The 22509-nt window shown below is 41.8% G+C and overlaps 1 protein-coding gene and 2 long non-coding RNA genes across 3 annotated transcripts in view; 2 read left to right on the top strand and 1 right to left on the bottom strand.

Annotated features, from left to right (window-relative positions):
• LOC130542803 (uncharacterized) overlaps positions 1–7688 on the top strand; it is a 74544-nt gene extending 66856 nt beyond the window's left edge. Inside the window, exon 4 of the long non-coding RNA XR_008957642.1 lies at positions 7600–7688. This is a non-coding gene — a long non-coding RNA (uncharacterized LOC130542803). The remainder of the gene's footprint in view (positions 1–7599) is intronic.
• Positions 4752–22509, bottom strand: part of PRRC1 (proline rich coiled-coil 1) — a 48576-nt gene continuing 30818 nt past the window's right edge. Inside the window, exons 8-9 of the mRNA XM_026507873.4 lie at positions 14131–14233; positions 4752–7971 (exon numbers count right to left, since the gene is read on the bottom strand). Of these exons, the coding sequence (XP_026363658.1) occupies positions 7762–7971; positions 14131–14233 (313 nt within the window). The 3' untranslated portion in view covers positions 4752–7761. The remainder of the gene's footprint in view (positions 7972–14130; positions 14234–22509) is intronic.
• LOC130542802 (uncharacterized) lies at positions 9746–22506 on the top strand. Its single transcript, XR_008957641.1, has 2 exons — positions 9746–10577; positions 11183–22506. It is a non-coding gene; the product is annotated as an uncharacterized LOC130542802 (long non-coding RNA).

Below are 22509 nucleotides of genomic sequence, written 5' to 3'. Positions count from 1 at the left end.
AGTTTTTGCTTCGTATATTTAGGTGTTCTGATATTGGATGCATAAATATTTAAATTTGTTATATCTTCTCAGTAGATTGATCCATTTATCATTATATAATGCCATTTGTCTCTTATTGTTAGTCTTTCTTTAAAGTCTATTTTCTCTGATACAAGTAGAGCTTCCCTGCTTTCTTGTTTTTGTTTACCATTTGTTGGAAATACCTTTTCTCATCCCCTTATTCTAAGTCTGTGTCTCTTTAAGGCTATAGTGAGTCTCTTACTTGTAGGCAACGTATCATTGGATCTTGTTTTTTCCCCATAGAGACATTCTTTGTTTTAGAGAATTTAATCCATTTACATTTAAAGTAATTATTGATAGGTAAGGACTTATTGCCATTTTGTCAATTTTCTGGGTGCTTTGAAGGTCCATTGCCCATTGTTTCATATCCTCTCTTGTGTTTTAATGTCTTTGGTATCAGTATGCTTTGAACTGTTTGTAATATTGTTTTTTTGTAATTATTATAGGTATTTCTTTTGAAGTTACCATGAAGCTTACATAAAATATCTGAAAATTGTATTTTAAACTAAAAATTAACTCAAATAGCATTCTTAAACTTTATACTTTGCTCACCCCCATTTTAAGTTATTCGCATTATAGTTTGCATATTTTTAAATATTTTTGTATCTAGTAACAGAATAGTGCAGATATGGTTATTTTTACTATGTTTTAAAAATTTTAAACTAGAAGTATATGTGCATTATGTACCAACATTCCATATTGCTGAATCTTTCACTATATATTTACTAGTGCCAGTGAATTTTATGCTACCTTCTTATGTTTTTATGATGTTAATTGGCTTCGTTCTCTTTCCACTCAACTCCCATTAGCATTTCTTTTAAGGCAGGTGTAGATGAACTCCCTCAGCTTTTGTTGACTCATTAAAGTCTTCCTCTCTCCTCTATTTTTGAAGAAAAGCTTTCCCGGGTATAGAATCCTTGGTTGAGGTTTTTTGTTTTTTTCCCAGTATTTTAAATATATCATCCCATTGTCACCTGCCTGGAACATTACTGTTGAGAAATGGATAGTCTTTGGGGGGTTCCCTTCCAAGTAACGTTCCTCTTCTCTCTTGCTAGCTTCAAAATTATTTATCTCTGACTTTTCACAGTTTAACGATAACAGATATCTGTGCATCCCTATTCAGGCTAAACTACTTTGGGTTCTTTGGCTCTTATGTATCTGGATTTCTTTTTCTCTCCCCAGGTTTTGGGAAGTTTTAGGCCATTTTTTTTTATTTAAATATACTTTGTCACTTAATCTCTTTTCCTTCTAGAATTCCCATGATGGTGGCTAGTATTTCTTTTGATTGTGTCTCATTAATAGTAGGCTTTGTTCATTCATTTACATTCTTTTTTTTTTTTTTCCTGACTGTAGAATTTCAAATGTTCTTTATTTCAATCATAGACTATTTCTTCTGCATGGTCAAATCTACTTTTGAAGCTCTTTTTTGAATTCTTCAATTCAGTTGTTATGCTGTTCACCTCTAGGAATTCTATTTGGTTTTTTGTTGTTGTTGATGGTCTCTCTTTCTTAGTGGAAATTCTCATTTTGTGCATGCATTACTTTTCAAATTTCTTTGTTCTTGTAGTTCACTAAACATTTTTAAAAGGATTATTCTGGAAAACTAGAGTGGGAGCAAAAAAAAAAGGATAATTCAGAATTTTTGTCTGATAATTGATCTCGATTTCTTTAGAGTCAGTTATTGGAGCTTCAGGTTTTCTTTGGTGCTTCCTGTTATCATATTTTTAATGATCCTGAATACCTTATGTTAGTATTTGCACATTCAAGTAAGTGGTTCCTTTTCCATATTTCACAGGTTTGTGTAGGCCTAGACAGTTCTTCATCAGTAAGCTCAATATGGCTTTCTGGAAATATCTGCTAGGAGTATCCTTGGGGTGGTGGGGCTTGCTCTCAGGGTCTAATTTGGGTTGAGGCACCTGCCCAAGCTCTGAGGCTGGGGGGCGGGGAGGTGGGGTGTGGCTGTCTGAGAATAGTTGGATTAAACTGCTGGTTTGATTCCTTGCCCGAGTGAAGTTGTAGGATGGGCTCCACAAGTTTCCTGGGTTCTCTGGTCAGGCATACTAGGCAGTTGGGACTGGGTACCGTACTCAGCAGCTGGTGACACTATGAATAGCTTCCATGCCCTGGCAGGACAGCAGGCTGGGGCCCAGGACATGCATGGCTCATTGATTGGGGACCTGAATCAGGCAACAGTATACACTGAATTTCCTGGCCAAACAAGGCCACTGGTTTTGTTCTATAAATGGGTAAAGTCATGGGCTATTGGATGGGCTATCCAGCTTCCGATGTGCTCTAGCTAACTTCTCTGGGAAGGCAGGCTGAGGCTTTATTCAGCAATAAGTGAGGCTGTGAGTTAGTTTCCCTTTCCTGGCATACTGGAAGAACCAGCTCCAAGGCTGGTAAAGCCCTGTGTTGTCTCAAGCCCAACCATTTCTCAAGTTGCCTAGCCAAACAGGGTTACCAGCCTTGCTCTGCAGACTATCAGCTCTGCCTTCCAGGTTCTGCTCATGAATTGATGGGCTACATCGCTTTCCAGGTGTTTGACTCCAGCTTTCTGGTTTGGTTGTATTGGGAGTTTTACTTAATGGTGAGTAGGGTATGAGTTAGCTGCTCTGACTGGGTAAAACAGGGAACCCTTACACCTGGCACTGGCTTAATTTTGTGGATGATCGGCTCTGCCTGCCATACTCTCCGCACAAGCATTGGAGGCTATGAAGGTTCCAGGGGTTCCTCCCAGCCTTTCTGTTCAGATGGGGCTAGGAGTTACGCTCAGCAGAGGGCTGGGCTCTGGTTCAGTTCCCCTGCCTGGGTGGGGGTAGGCCAGGATCCAGGGATGGGGAGGCTACTGATTAGAAGACCCAAATCGGGCAGACCTGCACCATGCTGAGTTTCCCAGTCAGACTGTGCCACACACTTGGTTTGGCCAATGAGCAAACTGCTGATCGGGACCACGGCTTGGGTGCTGCAGGTAGGAAATCGGTTGGCCAAGATGGTCAAGTCCTGCACATCTGCCCACAGTTCCTGGGAATTGAGACTAGAATGAGGGGTCCCAAGAAGTAACCCATAATGCTGGGGTAGCTGGATGTCCGCACTGGGATTTCTTTTCCCTGTAAGGAACCGGAGGCTCGGGGGGGTGGGGATCTCTCAGCACAGTGCTGGGCCGGCCTTGGGGAGGGGCAACACGGGCAAGAGGGTAGCTGTGCCTCTTCCGCTTCTCATGTCTGTCTTGTCTCTGAGGTGCGGGGCTGCTTCAGCCTCACCCCCTTGTTCTGCGATTCTCTCAGTGGTACCTTGTCCATGAAGAGCTGTTAGTTGCTCTTGTTGTGAGGGAGTGAAATCAGGAACATCCTATGCTGCTATCTGGGTGACATCACTCTCTAAGATATCTTAGGACACGAAGAATGAGTCAGGAATGGTATCACAGCAGTGGTTCCCAGAAGTGTGGCCCCTGGAGCAGGAGGACTCAAAATATTAAAATATATTTTACAAGGTATGTGGTCAGTATCTTGCTTGAAGACTAGTTAGACAATAAGAACATTTCTGGCTCTGATCCTAAAAATGATATTCAAATGTAAACCTAGTTTCTGGTTTCTTAAATTTGGGAGCAGAATATTCAATGACCACAAATACATTCTTATACCAGCAGCAAAGCCCAAAGCAGCACTTAAACCTAAAATGAAAAATATGGAGTAAAGACTGTTCCTTAAACTTAATGTTGTAAAACTGAAAGTATACCAGGGAAAAGTCTCAAGCTATTGTTCTAATTAAGTTGAATTAAAAAAATACTTACAGGATAAGCTAGGTACCCCGAAGTTCGTGAAGCACATACGTAGGGTGTTTCATAAGAGAATGGTTTGGGACGCGCCAGCCTCCACTTCAGGCCTTTCTAACTCACTCGCTCGGATGATGCTGAGTAGCTGATTGTTGCAGTTACCGCACCTATAAAAAGAAGTTTCTACTCCAGCATGTAACAGGCAACATGCATTTATCACTTGTTAGTTCCTCTTTCCTGCTGCTTTAAATTCTTAATATGTATTCATGTTAAGGATAATTTCAAATTTTCCTTTATGTGTAAACTTTTACATCTTGATACTGGTCTTGCTAATTCTGTTTCTCTTGCCTGAACTTTTTTTTCCTCCTCCAGTTAATTCTAAAAGTATAAATTTAACAGGGCCTTTCCTGCGTTCCGAATTGGTGTTTTTCTATTGTACTGAAAACAATATTGTTTTCCTTTGGCAAACAAACGAAACACCCAAATGAGTATTTCATGGTCTTTTGTAAAGTACCCCCTTGCCCACCAAATCAAAACAAAAATCTCTGCCCTGAGATCATAGGCTCAGAATAGCAAATATAATAACACACTTTTATTTTTTTTAAAGAAGATACTTGTGGAGGCTAAGGGTAAATTAAACTCCCCGGTCAAAACATCTCAGGCACACAGGCCGTAACTTCTTGCCCATCGGTTCCATCTCCACAGTATCCTCTGCCCTAAGTGTTCTGAGTTCTCCGAACATGAAGTTAGCGATTCTGGTATATTTGAATTGTTACCATTGCACTTGGAAGATGTGTTTTAAGTAGCTATTCTGTAAGAATTGTTGGCAGCTAGTAGCCTTTGAGACAATTAAAGTAATAGAATATACTTCTAATAGAATATTAATAGGATTTAGCATTTTAAAAAATCACTTTACAACTTTGGGAAATAAATTGAGGTATTATTTATTTATGACATATTTACATACTTACAAAACTGTTTTTATCCAATACATCATCCTGCATAGTATCTTAAGAATGAACATCATATTCTGGGAGTAAAAATTCAAGTTCCTTAATAATTTATGCATAACCCAGCATCTTTTAGATCACAAAATACCATCAATTTGGCTTCAGAGAACACAAATACCTGTTGAGAATTTTTTGTAGTCAAGGAACAAAGTAAATTCAACATAAAGTAATAAGTTGACCCTGAGTGTATCACTAATCTGCATAATTTTTGAATACATGCTATCATACTTTCCTTAAACTTACCAGTATACTACCATTTGGTTTAAATTCAGTCATCTCGATCTTCCACCTCATTAATCCTTAAGATAAAAAGGAACAAAGAATGGGGAAGTAATTAAGAGTCAAGGAGGAGAAAACTAGAACTGCCTGAAGCTTTCCAACGGTGGCACAGCCCTGGTGCAGGCTTAGTAGCTAGCCAAGGGTCTTGGATGGAGTCCTCGGAGTTCCTTCTGTCGCCTGAGGCTGATGTTACATTACTCTTGCTGCATTTTTCCTGTTGTCTTTCACACTGCTTACTTACAACAAAAAAGTGTACAAGCCAAGAAAACTCACTAAGTGATTCCTGGAGCACTTCAGAAGAACAAAGTATCACAGACACGACCACACCAACAGTGGTGTTAGAGACTGGTTTTCCTGAGAAGCTTGAGGGACAAAAAAAAGCAAAGAGCACCCCCTCCCCCAGTCTGACTCTCCCTCAAAAATGCTAGTGTCCGTAGGAAATGAGCAGGAAGGGGTGGCTGGGTGACTGGTGAGGGGAAATGTGGCCTCGGACCGAGGGCTCGCGTATCTCATGCCAACACTCACTACAGGCCTGCCCGGCTCAAGCCGCCATGGCGCGTACAAGGTAATGAGTTACTTTTCTTGCCCCTCATACAACAAAGAAATCTAAAGATGAAAAAATAAGCATGAGGTGGGGAAAACTGAGCGTGTGGAGTCAGTCATGCTTGGATGACTTTCAACGGTAACTGGGGGCCAAAAAAAGCATGAGAGGCCAAAACCGGATTGTGGGTTTATCTTTTCCATGTGCTCTTCCCTAACCCTCCTCGCCCACTCACACTGTTCCAAAGAGCAGAAGGTTCAGCAAATGACCAGGGGCGGGAAAATGACCTGGTTTCATAGAAGCCACAGACTACTGAACAGTTTTGAGGACTGTGGAAAAATGGTCCTCCAAGGGCATGTCCATGTTTGAAAGCAGACATTTTTTTTAAGGATCTCTACAATTCTAACGGGAGAGAAGTGGCAGATCGGCACCTGCATATTCCAAGTACAGGCATCCTTCATCCCTAATTGTGATTTGTTGCCACGCCAATGCCGTGATAAAATACTGTTAGAAAAGTGTAGCTTTTTAAAAATGATAAAAGCAAGTGGTACAGAAAGGCTTCTCTTTTTTATTAATCAGATGAAGAAAACATAGAAAAGTGTTGCACAAATAGCAATGAAAGAGGGGAGAAAAGCATTCTAGCCCTATTATGCCACAGCAACTGGTTACAGGTCTCTTCTCCCCCTACATTTAATGACGAACAAGTCTGAATTTCACCACGTAATCATACGGTGCTTGGAAATGAACATATAGTCATGTAAATGATGCTTCTTGTCCTCAGGTAAAAAAGCAAAAATCAAGTAAGTACTCAAAGTGATACAGAGCAAACGTTATCTGTAGTGATGGCGCAGGATAAGAGCTTCGACACCCTTTGTAAGATTGCGCTGACTTACAGCTGAAGAACTGTATAGACGAGTAAATAAAAATTAAATTACATTTGTGTAAGAAACTATCTTCAAAAAGTTATAGGAACTTGCATATGTAGAGTCCAAAGTATAAGACAAACTGTTTCAATTTTGACTTATATAAATCCAAAAATGCTAAAATATATTATTTGGGGTTGTGGGGTGGGAGAAGCTTTCACTAAATACAAACACGATGGACTAGATAAACCAGGTCGAATATTAAACAGTTTCACAGAAAACTTCCATAAAGAGTAAAGGCAGAACGGCACCAAGTTAGAGAAGCATGTTTAAGGCAAACTAAATATTAAGTAACCTTAATTAAGAGAGACCTACAATCCCATAAATAAAGTAATTCCTCTGAAAAATTTCTGTACGACACTTGAGAATATATGAGTGGAAGCAGAAATAATGGCCACTGTCAGAGTTTACTTGGAAATATTGAATAGTATATAAAAATAACAAATGCTTCTGATTTAAAATACACTCAAATCACGGGCCGCTTCGTTGTCAGGCAGCAATGGAAAATAAAACCTACTACTGCAAGTTTGAGTCTAAATCTGTGAAATGCCAAAACTTATTTTGAAAAAAACCTTTTTTCTTCTTTTTTTAGATTATATGTGTAGAGGTGTGTATGTACATGATAATCAAAAAAAGCAAAGAGAAACCCCCTTATTTTGGCCCACGTAAAAAGTATGCATAGAAACGCGCGCCATCTCCCTGCAAGGAGGGGTCTGAGGGTCAACAGTTGAGCACACAGCTCCGCGTCAGACCTGCGATCACCTGCACACACAGAAAGCATCAAAGACTAACAAGAAAGGGAGAAATCAGGAAATAAACATGTTCTTCTATGAGCTGCATCTTCTTAAACAACAAAATAATCAAGTACATATCCTTAAGTTAAATGTCCTAGCACACGAATTTGCACCTTACAAATTTAGTATATCAAATTGTCCTATAAAAATATTTATATATTTTCTGAGAACTGCAGTACGTGAAATGACACGATCACAGCAAGGATCTGGTGTTTTTCAGCTACTGGAATGACACCGTGCCTTTCTAGGGAAGATCGAGTGCAGCCTACAGGCGGACTCTCCAGACCGCCGCACCCACTGGAGCTCCGCACTTGGGGACGGGACAAAGTCTCTGCCGCCACGCTGCAAGCGAAGAGGTCTCCGTGCCCTGGGTGAGTGTCCGTCACACGGTCCTCGGGGGCAGGCGCTGCTTGTACATGCCGGCCACGGCTTTGGCCGCGCTGTAGATCATCTGCCGGCGAGACATGCCGGTGAACGTCAGGTGCCAGTCAGTCCGCGTCACGTTCACTAGGCTCTTTTCCAGGACTTCACCCACCGTCACCAAAAGGCCTGACCACCTCAGACTGTAGTCCTGGGGCGTGAGGCTTTGAGCCTAGGGAAAAAGGAAACTGCGTGTGATTTATATTGCATTGAAAAAAATGACTGGCCCTAGCTCTCAGTGACCTCCCCAAGTCTGTCTCTGACATTTAGTACGGACGACAAGCCCCAAGAAACAGAGCTACACGGGCAGCGCTCTGACGGGGCAGGACTACGACACACACCTCCTCTGTTCAGTGTCCACAGTGAGCTCATTTTGTGGTTCACATGTCCTCTCAGTCTACGGACGCCACCTAACAGCGCTCACTGTGCAAGAGTTTAGGTTCCAGTCGAGTCCACGCTGCTTCAGGTTAAGGGGAAGAGGAGTGCTGAGAGCGGCACCTCCACCCCTAAGCCTTCCCGTCCTTTTCCACTGTCCCTCCGTGTCCTCTTCGGAGCCTTCCCGTCACCTGAAGTGCTGACATCTTGACCTATACGTTGTCTAGTTCATTAGGCGTCTGAGGTTCTAATGTCTGCTCAGTAGGTCTGATTTTTGTGATTTTTTCAGCACACATATTCTAATTAGCTAACAGTTAACAGCATGGTAGTTATTTCTAGCAAACACATTTCAACTCTGTTGAAATCCTTCTTTCTCTTTTAATATATTTGTGTCTGAACTGCGTAAATTGATGAGCTATTGCTTGAACCATCAGGCCGTTTGTGGGATAAACCAATCTTGGCCAGGCTGTTCTGTTCATAATACTGTAATTTACAATGAAAAATACACACACCTGACCCTTGAACAATGTAGAGGTTAGGGAGAGTGACCACCTGGTATAGTTGAAAATTCACAGTATAACTTCTGACTCCCCCAGAACTTAATTACTAATAGTCTACTGTTGACCAGACACCTTACTGGTAAGTCAAGTAACACCCCCTCTGTATATGTATTATATACCATATTCTTAAAGTCAGCTAAGCTACAGAAAAAAGGTTAAGAAAATCAAAAAGAGGAACTACCAAGTACTTTAAAAAGTCTGCTTATAAATGGACCTGTGCACTTCAAACCCGTGTTGTTCAAAGGTCAGTTTTATCTGGTCTTCCTACTCCCTTCCAGCTCCAGGGCAGGGAGAGAAGCTGCAAGTTGACTAAATAACCGATGGCCAATGATGGAAGCACTCATAACTATACGATGAAGCATCCATAAAAAAACCCCAAAATGATGGAGCTGGGAGAGCTTCTGGGCTGGTGAACATGTGGAGACACAGGGCGGGTGGTGGGCGAGGGGGCACATGTCAACTCTGCGCCCTCTCCCGGGATCTTGACGTCTCCTCTCCTCCAGCTGGCTCTTCCTGAGTCCTACCTTCTTATAACACACAAGCAACCTAGTGAGCAGAGAGGCTTCCTGAGAAGGGGGCTGTCCAAACCAATCTGTAGAACCAGTTTGTCACTGAGACTTGTCACCGACATCTGCAAGGGGCAGGGGGCAGTTCTGTAGGACGAAGTTCTGATTCTCTGGGACTGGACACTATCTCCAGGTAGGGAGTCAGAATTGCAATGAAATGTCTGACAGCAGCTGGTATCCTAAAATTCCTCGGTGGGGTGGAAAAAGCTCGCCCACATACAGAACTGGGTCTGAAACCTCAATAGTTGGTGTCAGAAGAGGTATTTGGCAGAACAGCCCTGGCTTGTTGCAATGCGTAGCTTACGAAGAGCAGGGAGGGAAGGAGGAGGGCTGCGGAACCTTCGGTTGCTGGGTGGCCACGTGGTCACTGCTGGATCGGAGCAGCATCTGGGCTGCACCGTCACTAAAGGGGAAACTGGAGATGGACTGTCTCCTGGAAAGCTGGTTTACTGAATACATAAAGAAATGCAGAAAAAGGCAACAGAGTCCAACACCTGGCTGTTGTTAAAGTCAAAGTCAATGCTGAGTCTGGCCTTGAAGCTTGATAGTTAGGGACACAAGTTGATGGAATTACAGTAAAATTTGTAAGGAAACTGTTAGGTGTGAACAGGCCAGGTGTGAAGTGGTCTTCTTTTACCTGACTGTATTTTGGGGATGGACGCTGCAGTCTGACTGGGGAAAGCTTCCCCAAACCAGTACTGTAAAATCGAAAGGGTGAAAATATGCCCTTCACGATTAACTGGACAAGCTATCTGAGAACCAGGAAGACTGGGCCCACACAGTGTGGAAAAGAAGCGGGTATGCTAGCCAAGACTAATTCTCTGTGCCATAGCCCGCCGTGGAGCATAGACTGAGGCTCGTGGCAAAAATCTGAGTGTGTCCGGCGACCTCTACTGGGACTTTGGAGTAGAATATTTCCATTTGGGGGGCACTTACTAGTAGACATTATTAAAGCAAGCCCTTTCACTGAAGGACATAAAATGATTTCGAAATGTGAAACACCCATAATGTCTAGGATGGTGTTGGAGAAACGCCCTAATAGGGATGGCAGTGCCCAGGAAAGTTCCGTAAGTGGTTCCGGCAGTGGTTTACATACAGGGTCATGATGCCTACCTAGAGAGACAGTCATGAGCAAGGGACCTCTTTTTCTCTAGGACTCACTTTGAGGCCATGAGAAAAGCTGTGAGAACCAACGGCCGTGCAGACAGTGCCCTGTGAACAACTCTCAGCTGAACCACACAGAGCTGGCTGCCTGGTTTGTGGACGGCGGTTCCAAGGTGAGTGGACATCAGTGTATCTGAAAGGCCACCCCCGCCCCCCGACGGAAGAAGGTGGAAAACAAATCAGCTCTGTGTGCTGAAATGCACCTATTTTCTCAGCAGTGACAGAAAAAATGCCCTAGGTTTCAGTTTTTACCGACTCCGAGGCAGTGGCCAAATGGTCAGCCAAGAAGGCATAATGGGAACATGATGTATTAGAATGATGGCCATACAGGGCACAGCCCTGTGGAAATCACTCTGAGAATTTGAGGGGTACAGTGAAGTAGGACACGGTCCCACCAGAACTTCCTTCCAGGTTTGGAAGGTGAGTGGAAGGGACAAGCAGATATCCCTTAGGTGGCCACCTGGGTCCACGATAAAAGAACCAGAGTAGAAGATATCGCACCAATCTTCAGAGCAAGGACCACGCCTGACAGCTCATGTCTGCTTTGATTGATAGAGAATCAAACTGGCAACTGAAACCCTGGTCGTCGCCAGTGCGGCAGATCCCTCTGTTTTGCTGTGGATCTGGGGCGGGGGGGTGGCAAAGGGTGACGGTAATGACTGCGCAATTCTGGCACAGGGAGGTGGCGGCTGATCCAGTGACTTTTTTCCTTCCCCAGATCACTTCCACTGTTCATCCCCCTATTTGGTGTTGCAAATACAGAAGTGGGAACAGGGATGATTCCTAAGCATGAAACGGTAAGTCTGTTTTTATGTTCTACTTCCTAAGGGCTGGGCGGGGGGGCAGGAACTGGGGTAACAGAGCAGGCAGCCCCACGGCCTGTGGCACAGCCAGCTCACTACAGCCACGCGTCCTTCAGGCCCACCTCGCTTGAGCGTGCTTTGCACAGACTGCATCTTTTATGGAGACTTATGGCCACAGAGCTGCCACAGAGCTTTCCAACAGCCTTCGTTCCCTTTTTGTCACATCCAGAGTATTTCAGACTTTTTCATTATTTATTACAGTGATCTGTGGTAGAATTTTTAGCAAGAACATTTTTTAATTAAAATGTGAACTTTTAAAAAAAAATATGCCATTTCAGACTGTAGCGTAAACCTAACTTTTCTATGCACGGAGAAACAGAAAAACGCATTTGCCATACTTTACTGTGACAGTCGCTGTATGTCCGTGGTCTGGCCCCACAGCTGCGGCGTCTGAGCTGTGCCTGTAGTTCGGCGCGTCTGTCACCTTCTGCCCTGTCTGCACGGAAGCGGACCGAGTGGGGAGGCACTTGCTGGGCTAGAAGTGCCTCCTCTCACACACACCAACATAGGCTAATGGTTACGTGCCTCCCAAAGGTTGAGAAGTTTGGGTACAAATGGCACAAAGGATCAACTGTAGCTGTGGGTAAAGGATTGAATCATGGGTTATATAATGAGGGAAACTGAATGTTACACTAACACCTCAAAAGAGGCTCAGGCTAAGAGATGACACAGTCTCAGTTACTCCACCTGGGTGCAAGGCTGAAGCGTTTTAGGGCCCTGACAAAACAGAAAAGGCGGCTGGCTGCAAAGCTGGGGGGCCTCTCCCTGGGACACATTCTGGCAGGGTGTGATGGCAGACTGGGTAGGCAGCAATTACTGACTTGAGGTGCAAGTTATCCTTGGGCCTTTTTATTTTGCTAGAAGGAATCTGTGTCTGAAGACCAGAGGTGGAGTGTAATGCTGTGGTTTATAATAAGGAATAACATATTTGGTCGTGGACCCTGGTTTGTGGCACAGTGCTTCTAACCTTGTAATTTTTTAAGCAGTGAGAAGGATAAAGGTGTCTTTTGTTAATGAGGTGACATCCCTAAGGATGGGGATGGGTACGAGGGAAGGGCACCACGTGATTAGAGGGCTGGAACTTGCCATCTCTCTCTCCCCAACAACTCGGGGCCGGGGGGTGGGGGGGGTTTCCAGCATGGCCGAGGGTCTGGAGGTTGATCCAGTCAGGCCTACGTAAGTAACAAACTTCTATAAAACCCCTGAAGGGTGGGGTTGGGAGAGGTTCTGAGTTAAGGAACAACACAGACTTGCAAATGACAAAGGGTTCAGAAGGCATGGAAGCTCTGTCCCCCTATCTTGCCCTATGCATCTCTTCCAACTGGTTGTTCCCGAGTTATCTATAATCCAGAGAGTAAGCCTGTTTGAGTTCTATGAGCTGCTCCAGCAAATTAACTGAATCCTGGTTTACAGCCGAACAGCTCACAACCTGGACTTGTGAATGATGTCTGAGTGATGTCTGTCTGAAGTGGGTGGCGGGGGAGACCATCTTAAATCTGTAGGATCTGATGCTATCTGTAGGTATACAGGGTCAGAATTGAGTTGAAATGCACGACACCCAGCTAGTGTTGGAAAATTGCTTGGTGGCATGGGGTGGGGGGGCAAACCCCCCATATTGTAATTGGTTCTAGAACCCTTTGTAATGTTCTTGTAATACAATTCAAAATTCTATTAATTATACCAATGATTTTGACATTTGGCTCTGAAGTATATTGTAATTTTTGGGGGGGTGGTTTGGTTAGTCTCATAAAATAGCAAGCGTCATCAAAATTTTCAGAACGGAAGAAACTGACAATATTTGCTGTCTCTGAAGTCCAAAAGTCTGGTTCATTCAACCTAATACTTGAATCAACTATGGCAATTTTTATTTTCCTAGAAAATCAGCCACTTCATCTAATTTCTTAACAGTATTCACAGAAAATCACCTTCATACTAGGATGAGTTTAATGCTACCATCTATCAATTTTTCTGAACTTCTGAGAGGAAATTATAAAGACTAAGTAAAAGGTTTGATAAAATTTAAAAATTCCGAGCATGAATTCTTCCTCCTCACGGAAACTGTAAAGCCCTAAGACAGCCACCGGTTGCTTTCAGGGATTCTATAAACATAAAAGCCAAATTTATACATGAGAACATACATGGATTTTCTTGGGAGAGAATCCAGTAGCTTTTATCAGCTTCTCAAACGCCTAAAGACCCAAATAACTTTTAAGAGAAAGTTTTGAAATGACATTTGACAATGTACGTAAGAACAAACTTGATGAGACAGGAAGACAGGAAAACAGCAACAAAATGTCGTTTTAGATGGGAGTGCTAAGGCTGCCACGTAAACCTACATTTACATTCTATTTTGTTCAAGAAAGGATGACAGGTAAGGAACTGATCATTAAACATTATGCTTCCATTCTTCTAAGTACGTTTTCAACAAACCTAAAGACATGTGCCTTTCATGGAAGGTTTCCAAACAGGTTTCCACTTGAGATGGAAGTACTAGGGGAACCGAAACGGTAGATGACGAAAGGCTAACCTACCACCAGCAGAACCGGTAAACCATTCTTCTGCTCTTACAGTAGTGAACATAATCATAAAGAGAGGAAACAGTGATGAAGCCTGTCATGTAGTATACCTTTTCAAAAACAGCTGGAAAAGAAACGGAGGAAAGTACTCACGTGAAAGAAATTGGAAACCGAAAGGCCAAGAGGAAAGAAGCTGCGAACTCAGGAAGGTAGCCTCACATAAACTTGTATTCTGAAAGCAGCAGTTCAAGTGTCTCTGCAGAATAACGACACAGGAGAGAACGAACCTGTTGCACGAATTCCAAAGGCACTGGTGTGGCCTGTGTAAACGTCTCTAGGTGAATGCCGTGGACGGGGTCTTCCACTATCAGACAGCCGATGTCAAACCACCTGCAACAGAACGGATGCGGACGACTTACTTACTTACGTGCCCAATAACACTGACACCCCAAGAAACCACCAGGATCATTCAGATAAAACAGAGTTCAAAAAGGAAATGTTTTTTCTAATCATAAAAAGTATATATAAAATTACCAGTTGGCTTAATTCCAAGAGGGAGGACAACAAACAAGAAAAAACAAGTGAAACTTAAAGTTTTTCTCGCTGAGATGGAGGGAAAAGGATTCAAAAAAGCAACAGATAGTTACTCATCTGAATATGCAAATACTTTATCACCAGTAACTTTTTCAAAATGTCACTTGCTAAAATACAGGAAATTTTATTTTACCATCTCTATGGTTACTACAGCCCACTTGCAAAGTTACGAGCAAATTAAATAAGCACATTCAGAGGAAATAACATATCTTGTCCTTATTCTTGATAATGTCTTTGAAAACAGTTCATGAAATCAAAACTTTCTTCCATTTACTCAAATTATAAAAATACATTTTATAATTGCCTAAGTCATCTGTAACACCACCAACTTTTAGATAACCAGAATTATGCAACCACCAGATGCCATGAAATCATGAGTGAGTTTGGATATATAGAGCAAAAAAAGTTCAGTCTATTTTTAAAAATATGTAGATCTAATGAAATGTGACAAAATACGAAATGAATTAGGTAACTTCTATCTACATATTCAAAGAAACAGCAAAGTAAAATATAACAGTTTGCTGAGGATTAAAATGGTAACAGGTAATGGCTGTAGTATTCATACCCTAAAAGTTGGTTTCAAATAAACAAGGATATGAATTTTATCTGGCACACTGATCAGTCAGTAACGTGTGTATAATGCAGAGAGTAGAGAACAACCATGGTGATTCAGCGATCAGGCCTGGACTTCCTGAAAAGCAGACACACTGAAGGTAAAAGTCCCTTCTGTGATGCTGGTGAATACGTGTTAGAAGAACTCTAAGGTCCTCTTTGTTATCTGAGATTCGATCGTGCTCTCGACCGAGTCTGCAGGGATATATCCCACTCAGGAGCTACACCTGCAACCACGGTTACGCCCATGAAAACCTCTTCTGTTTCCTTCCCTAGCGCTGCTGGCTGTGGAAACACTGGGCTCTCCTCCTGTCCTTCAACTCCACAGGGACACTCCACCCCACATTCATAGACAGTCACTGAGGCTCTGTCTCCGTCCCTTCCTTCCCCTCGCCGGGCAGCTGCTGAAACAACATGGACTTGACCGATCCCATAGGGCTGCCACTTTAAAAAAGGGCTTAAGAAGAACTGTGGTTCCAAGATACTTGGATTTCATTTACCAGCAAAAACCTCAAAACAGAATGTGCGAACTGCCACTCTGTTTTACAAAAGATAGATCATCTACCACCACCAGCCAATTCTCAGAAAAAAAGGACATTTTAACACACAGAACACAAGATATTTCCACTTGCCTGGTTCACCTCAGAATAAGGACAGTCCATGCTTACACAGGCTTTTGTCAGGTAAGGTACACGTCGTGTTAGTTTTTCTCATGTGGCATGGACTGATGCAGGACTCAAAGACAGGTCTGTCCTAGCTCTATTCTTTGTTAGGGCTAGACACATTTGGGATCTCTTCTTTTGGCTGTCTGACTCCCTTGATCAGTCTCAGTCATAAGCATGCTATCGACTTGATCTTCTGTGCACTTATTTCCCTAAGGACCACAGCAGACAGAAGTAGCCAAAGCAGGACCATCAAGTAGTGATGGATCCTGGCTTTGCTCTCCATTCCCATGTCCTCCCTCTCTGTTCCTCTGCACCTTCCCATCCTCTCCTCTTTAATCCATACTAGAAACCAGCACCGGATTTCCTACTACTACAGTTTACCCCTGAACAACGGGGGGAAAAGGTAAGAAACCACAGGAAGAAAAAATACACTTACAGTACTGTACTGTACCAGAAAAATCTACACAAGTGGATCTGTGCAGTTCAAATCCATGCTTTTCAAGAGTCAACTGTGTTTACTACTATCCCTAATCTTCAAAATATGCTACCGTACTTGCTATAAGGTATTTGGTAGGAAAAATACCCCATACCCCATCTAGGTACAATGGGACAGCTGCTGGCAGACCAGTGCTCCCAACGAAAAGCTGGAGGAGGTAAACAAGTCCTGCCTCTGAAGGCAGCAAAGAGCTGCAGAAGGCAGGAGGACAAAACGGAGTAACGCTGGGGATGGGGAAGCTTTCGGAGTGAGGTGAAGACCTTCAGCGGGACCTGAGTGCCACCCGGCCTGAACTCAGCAGGTAGACTAGAAGTGAAGGAAACCCATCGCTGACATCTCCCAAAGGGTAGGGAAACGGTTAGAATGTTCCCCGGGGTGGTAGGTGCTCAGGAACACCATTATTTATGTTCCCCTTCCACCCGGACAACGCAGACAGGAGCAGAGTCGGGATATTCTAGCCGGCCGGCTGCCTCAGTGACCCCTGTGCCCCCAGTGCACACGCACCAGCTCGAGCCATCCCGCCAAAGCGGCCCCAGCGGGACGCCCCAAACACACACCAACTGCACAGGGAACATCCCTACAAAAGGCCACCCTTCCAAGACTGGGAGAGGTAAGTGTTTAACTTAAATCACAAAGCCAAAATAAGGAGAAAGAAATATGCTTACTTGAAACAGAGATTCAGTCCACTGAATAAAGAGTGCATAAATATCAAAAATATAAAAAAGAGCCAATAGGACTTAAACACAATTAAGTGAAATGACAAATACACTAGAGGGAATCAGCAGCAAAATAGAGGATGCGGCAGAACGGGTGTCTAAAGCAACCAGCTGAAGAGCAAAAAGAAAAAAAAATATGTTAAACGGTCTCTGGGACATTAACCGTACCATCTCTCTCTATATATATATACACACACACACTCCCATTATAGGGATCCCAGAAAAGAGAAAGGAGGTGAAAAGTTCCCTAACCTGGGGAAGGACACAGATCCAGGTCCAAGAATCACAACCCAAAATAAGTTGAACCCAAGGAGGTTCACACCAAGAAACATAAAATCAAAAATTAAAGAGACTCTTAAAGACATCAAGAGGTAAGCACCTAGTTAAATACAACGGAAACCCCATGAAGCTACCAGCAGATTACAGAACAGAAGGGACTGGCGTGATCTATTCGAAGTAGAGAAAAAACCTACAATCAGGAAGACTCGACCTGTAAGGTCACATTCACCACTGAAGAAGAGGTGAGTAACTCATCACCATTAAACCAACCACCCTTTTAAGAAATGTTCAAAAGACTTTTCTAAGAAGAAAAGGCCATGCCTAGAGGTGAAAACTAGAAAAGGGAAACATTTCACAGGTAAGAAAGAAGATCACTTACACAGCTATTGTAAACACGAAAAGGCAAAAGTAGTAAATTATATCTAAGAGACGGACAAAATAAAAAGGTGTAAAATATGACATCATATACATAAAAGGTAGAGGGATGAGTAAAGTGCTTTCGGAATGTAACTGAACTTAACACATCATCGACTGCATAATTTACAATGTTATACAGGAATCTCACGGTAACTGCAAAACAATGAAATGGTAGTGAAGTGCATACCTAACAATAATTACTTCATATGTAAATGTAATACTCCACTCAATCAAAAGACACAGGATGACTGGATAGAACAAGACCCATCTATATGCGGCCTAAAAGACACTCACCACATACCTACAGACACAGAGACTTTTAAATGAAAGGATGGAAAAAGAGATTTCATGCACATGGAAGCAGGACATGTAGCAGACCAAACTGAAACAAAGACTATATAAGGGGATCAATCCAACGAGAGAACAATGGCAATTATCTATGTACCCAATATCGGAACATCTAAATACGTAAAACAAATATTAGCAGATCTCAAGGCAGAAAGTGAAGGTAGAACAGTAACATTAAGGGACTTTGCCGCCCACTTATATCAATGGATAGATCATCCAGACAAAATCTGTAAGGAAACGGTGGCTTTCAACCAGATGGATTTAATACATCTATATACAACACTCCTTCCAAAACCAACTGAAGATGATAACACTCTTGTCAATAGCAAATGGAATGTTCCCAGGATAAATCATGTTAGGCCAAAAACAAGTCTCAATAAATGCCAGAGAATAAAATCCTATCAAACACCTTTTCCTACCATAAGGCTATCAAACTGGAAATCAATTACAAGGAAGACAAAAACTGGGAAAAACACCAACCATGGAGGCCAAACAATATGCTACTTACTAAGCCAAAGGGTCAAGAGAGAAATCAAAAAATCCTGGGACACGGCAAAAGCAGTTCTAAAGGCCTACCTCAACTACAAAGTTCAACCGTACAACCTAATGGACCTAGGAAAAGAACAAACAAAGCTCAAAGAGCATGGAAGGAAAAGAATCAAGAGCTACTTCTTTGAAACAATAAAATCGATTAACCTTTAGGCAGACTAATCAAGGGTCAAAATCAGAAAAGAAAGAGAAGCAATGTGACAAAAATTCAAGAGATACTTATGAATACTATGACAAATATGCCACCAAACTAGACAACCTGGAAGAAATTTATACCTTCCAAAAAGCATACAAGACTGAATCAGGAAGAAATAGAAAATGTGAACAGACTAATTACTAGTAACAAAACAAAGTAATCAAAAAGCCCCCAACAAACAAAAATCCAGGCAGTTTCACAAGAAAATTCTGAGTACTTATCTTTCTCAAACTATTCAAAAACACGGAAGGAAAACTTACAAATTATTCCACAAGGCCAGCACTACCCTGATAGCAAAATCAGACAAAAACACTACAAAAAGTTATATCCCTGATGAACACAGATGCAAAAATCCTCAAAACATTAGCAAACCAAATTCAACAATACATTAAAATAATCACAATCAAGTGCAAATTATTCCAGGGACGCAAGAATGATTCTACATTTCCAAATCAACGTGATTCATCACATTAACAAAACCAGGGATAAAAACCATACGATCATTTCAGTAAATGCAGAAAGAGCACGTGATAAAATTCAACATCCATTCATAATAAGAATTCCCAACAAAGTGGGTTTATGGGGAACACACCTCCACATAATAAAGACCATATCTGACAAACATACAAGTAACATAAAAATGATGAAAAACAAAGATTTTTCTCTAAGATGGAGACAAAGATGTCCACTCATTCATCATAGCACAGAAAGTTCTGGCCACAGAAATCAAACAGGAGACAATAAATAAAAGGCATCCAAACTGGGTAAGGAAGAAGCCAAACTGCCAATAGTGAAAGCGGATATGATACTATGTATAGAAAAACTTAAACTCAGTGAAGTTGCATGATACAAAATCAACACATGGAAATCTGGTATATTTCTGTATACTAATAACGAAGTAGCAGAAAGACAAATTAAGAAAACAATCCCATTTACAAGTGCATCAAATGAATAAAATAACTAGGAATGTATTTACGAAAGAAGGTGAAAGACCTGTACTCTTAAAACTGTAAGACAATGAAGAAAACCTGAAGGTGACACAAATGAAAAGCTATTCCATGCGTATGGATTAGTAAAGTCAATAGCATTAAAATATTCACACTACCCAAAACAATCCACAGATTCAATGCGTCCCTATCAAAATACTGGTAATATTTTTCACAGAACTAGAGCAAATAATACTAAAATTTAATGTATAAAATCACAAAGACCTTGAAAAGCCAAAGCAATCTGGAAAAGGAAGAACCAACCTAAAGGTATTACAATGCAAGATTTCAAGCCATAGTACTCAAAAGATGAGGATACTGATACATACGGATCCATAAAACAGTGCCGAGAACCCAGAAATAAACTGACACTTACACGGCCAATCTAGTACAAAACTGGCAGGAATATACAAATGGGGAAAAAAGTTTTCAATAAATGGTACTGGGAAAACTGCACCACGTTCTAACACTAGTCACAAACTCAAAATGGACCTAACTGTAAGATCTGAACCCATACAACTCCTAAAACAAAAGACAGCAATCTCTTAAACATCAGCCTTACTTTCTTTCTAAATGTATCTCCTCACACAAGCAAAACAAAAGCAAAAATAAACTATTGGGACTACACCAAAATAAAAACCTTTTCCACACCAAAACAAAAAAAGGGACTCCTACTTAATATCTTTGTGAATGATATCCCTATAAAAAACTCAAACAACTGTACACCAAAAACAATCCAATCAAAAATGGGCAGAAGAGGGCGCCTGGGCGGCTCAGTCGGTTAAGCATCTGCCTACCATCATGACCCCAGGGTCCTGGGACAGAGTCCCACCTTGGGCTCCTTGCTCAGCAGGGAGTCTGCTTCTCCCTCTGCCTTCACCCCACCTGTGCTCTCTCTCAAATAAGTAAAATCTAAAAAAAAAAAAAAAAAAAAAAAAGAAGCCATGAGCAGACATTTCTCCAAAAAAGACATACAGATGACCAACAGACACTTGAAAAGGTGTTCAACATCACTCATCATCAGGGAAATGCAAATCAAAACCACAGTGAGAATGTTACAATGACTAAAATTTTAAATAAGAAATGCTGGCAAGGATGCAGAGAAAAAGGGCCCCTTGTGCACTCCTGGTGGGAACGTAAACTGATACAGCCACTGTGGAAAACAGTATGGAGATCCCTCAAAAGACTAAAAATGGAAATACCTTATTATCCAGTATTTTCACGACTGGGTATTTACCCAAAGAAAAGGAAAACACTAATTCAGAACGATACAGGCATCCCTATGTTCACTGCAGCATTATTTACAATAGATATGGAAGCAACCCAAGTGTACACTGATAGATGAATTTGGATAAAGATGTGACACACACACACACAGGAATATTACTCAGTCATAAAGAATGACATCTGGCCACTTGGAACAACATGAATGGACCTAGAGTATTATGCTAAGTGAAATAAGGCAGACACAGAAAGACAAATATCATATAATTTCACTGACATGTAGAATCTAAAAAACCAAACACACGAACACCCGCAAACAGAACTGGTGGTTGCCAGAAAAAAAGCGTGTGGGAGGATGGGCTAAACAGGGCAAGGGGATTAAGAGGCACAAACTTCTAGTTATAAGTCATGGGGATGAAAACACAGCATACAGAACATAGTCACAAACATTACAATAATTTTGTAGGGTGACAGATAATTGTGGTGAGCATTCTGTAATGTACAGAATTGTTTAACTACTATGTTATAGACCTGAAACTAATAAAACATTGTACCATAAGTTTATTTCAATCAATGCCAATCTAAACTTCCACATCCAGCAAAAACAGCCTTTGTAAATAAATGTGAATTAAAAGCATTTTCAGGGGCGCCTGGGTAAGTGCCTGCCTTCGGCTTGGGTCATGATCCTGGGGTCCTGGGATCGAGCCCTTTGTCGGGTTCTGTGTTCAGAGGGGAGTCGGCTTCTCCCTTTCCCCCTCCCCACTGCTCATTCTCTCTCTCTCTCAAATAAACAAAATCTTTGAAAACAAACAAACAAAAATTTCCAAACAATAGGTAAGAAAGTTTGTAGCCAGAGTCCTCCATTACTATGTTGTGCCAAAGGAAGTCCTTGAGGCAGAAGAAAAATGATCCCAGAAAGGAAAACAAAACTACAGGAAGGAATTGAGAGAATAAGTATCAATGAATACTGATAGCAAAGGACAACACTACTACTATCTCAGGAGTATAAAATGTATGCAGAATTAAGAAAACTAACAACAATACAGTAAAAGATGAAGGGGATGTTGGGTAAAGTATTAAAAGTGGCTCAGTATTATCAAGTCACAATTTTTATTATTAAAAAAAAGACTATAATTTCTAAGGTAACCAGTAAATGAACTGTAAAAGGTTAAGAGAAGGGAAAAATGAAATAATGATCACTAGATGGCTCCTTGGTGCTTACACAGAAAGTTTAACCTTTTCACCCTAGCATTCAAAGCTCTTCACACATCTGTCCCCAAACCATTTCTTGAAATGATCAGCAAAGCTAATGTAACCACTGACCCCTGAATCCTCTCAATCATCTTCAAACTTTTCCTCCGCTCAGAATGTCCTATTCTTGGGGCGCCTGGGTGGCACAGCGGTTAAGCGTCTGCCTTCGGCTCAGGGCGTGATCCTGGAGCTACGGGATGGAGCCCCACATCAGGCTTCTCTGCTAGGAGCCTGCTTCTTCCTCTCCCACTCCCCCTGCTTGTGTTCCCTCTCTCGCTGGCTGTCTCTATCTCTGTCGAATAAATAAAATCTTAAAAAAAAAAAAAAAAAGGA

Source organism: Ursus arctos, unplaced genomic scaffold, assembly GCF_023065955.2.
Source record: "Ursus arctos isolate Adak ecotype North America unplaced genomic scaffold, UrsArc2.0 scaffold_5, whole genome shotgun sequence".
NCBI lineage: Eukaryota > Metazoa > Chordata > Mammalia > Carnivora > Ursidae > Ursus > Ursus arctos.
This window is presented reverse-complemented; position numbering and strand designations above follow the sequence as displayed.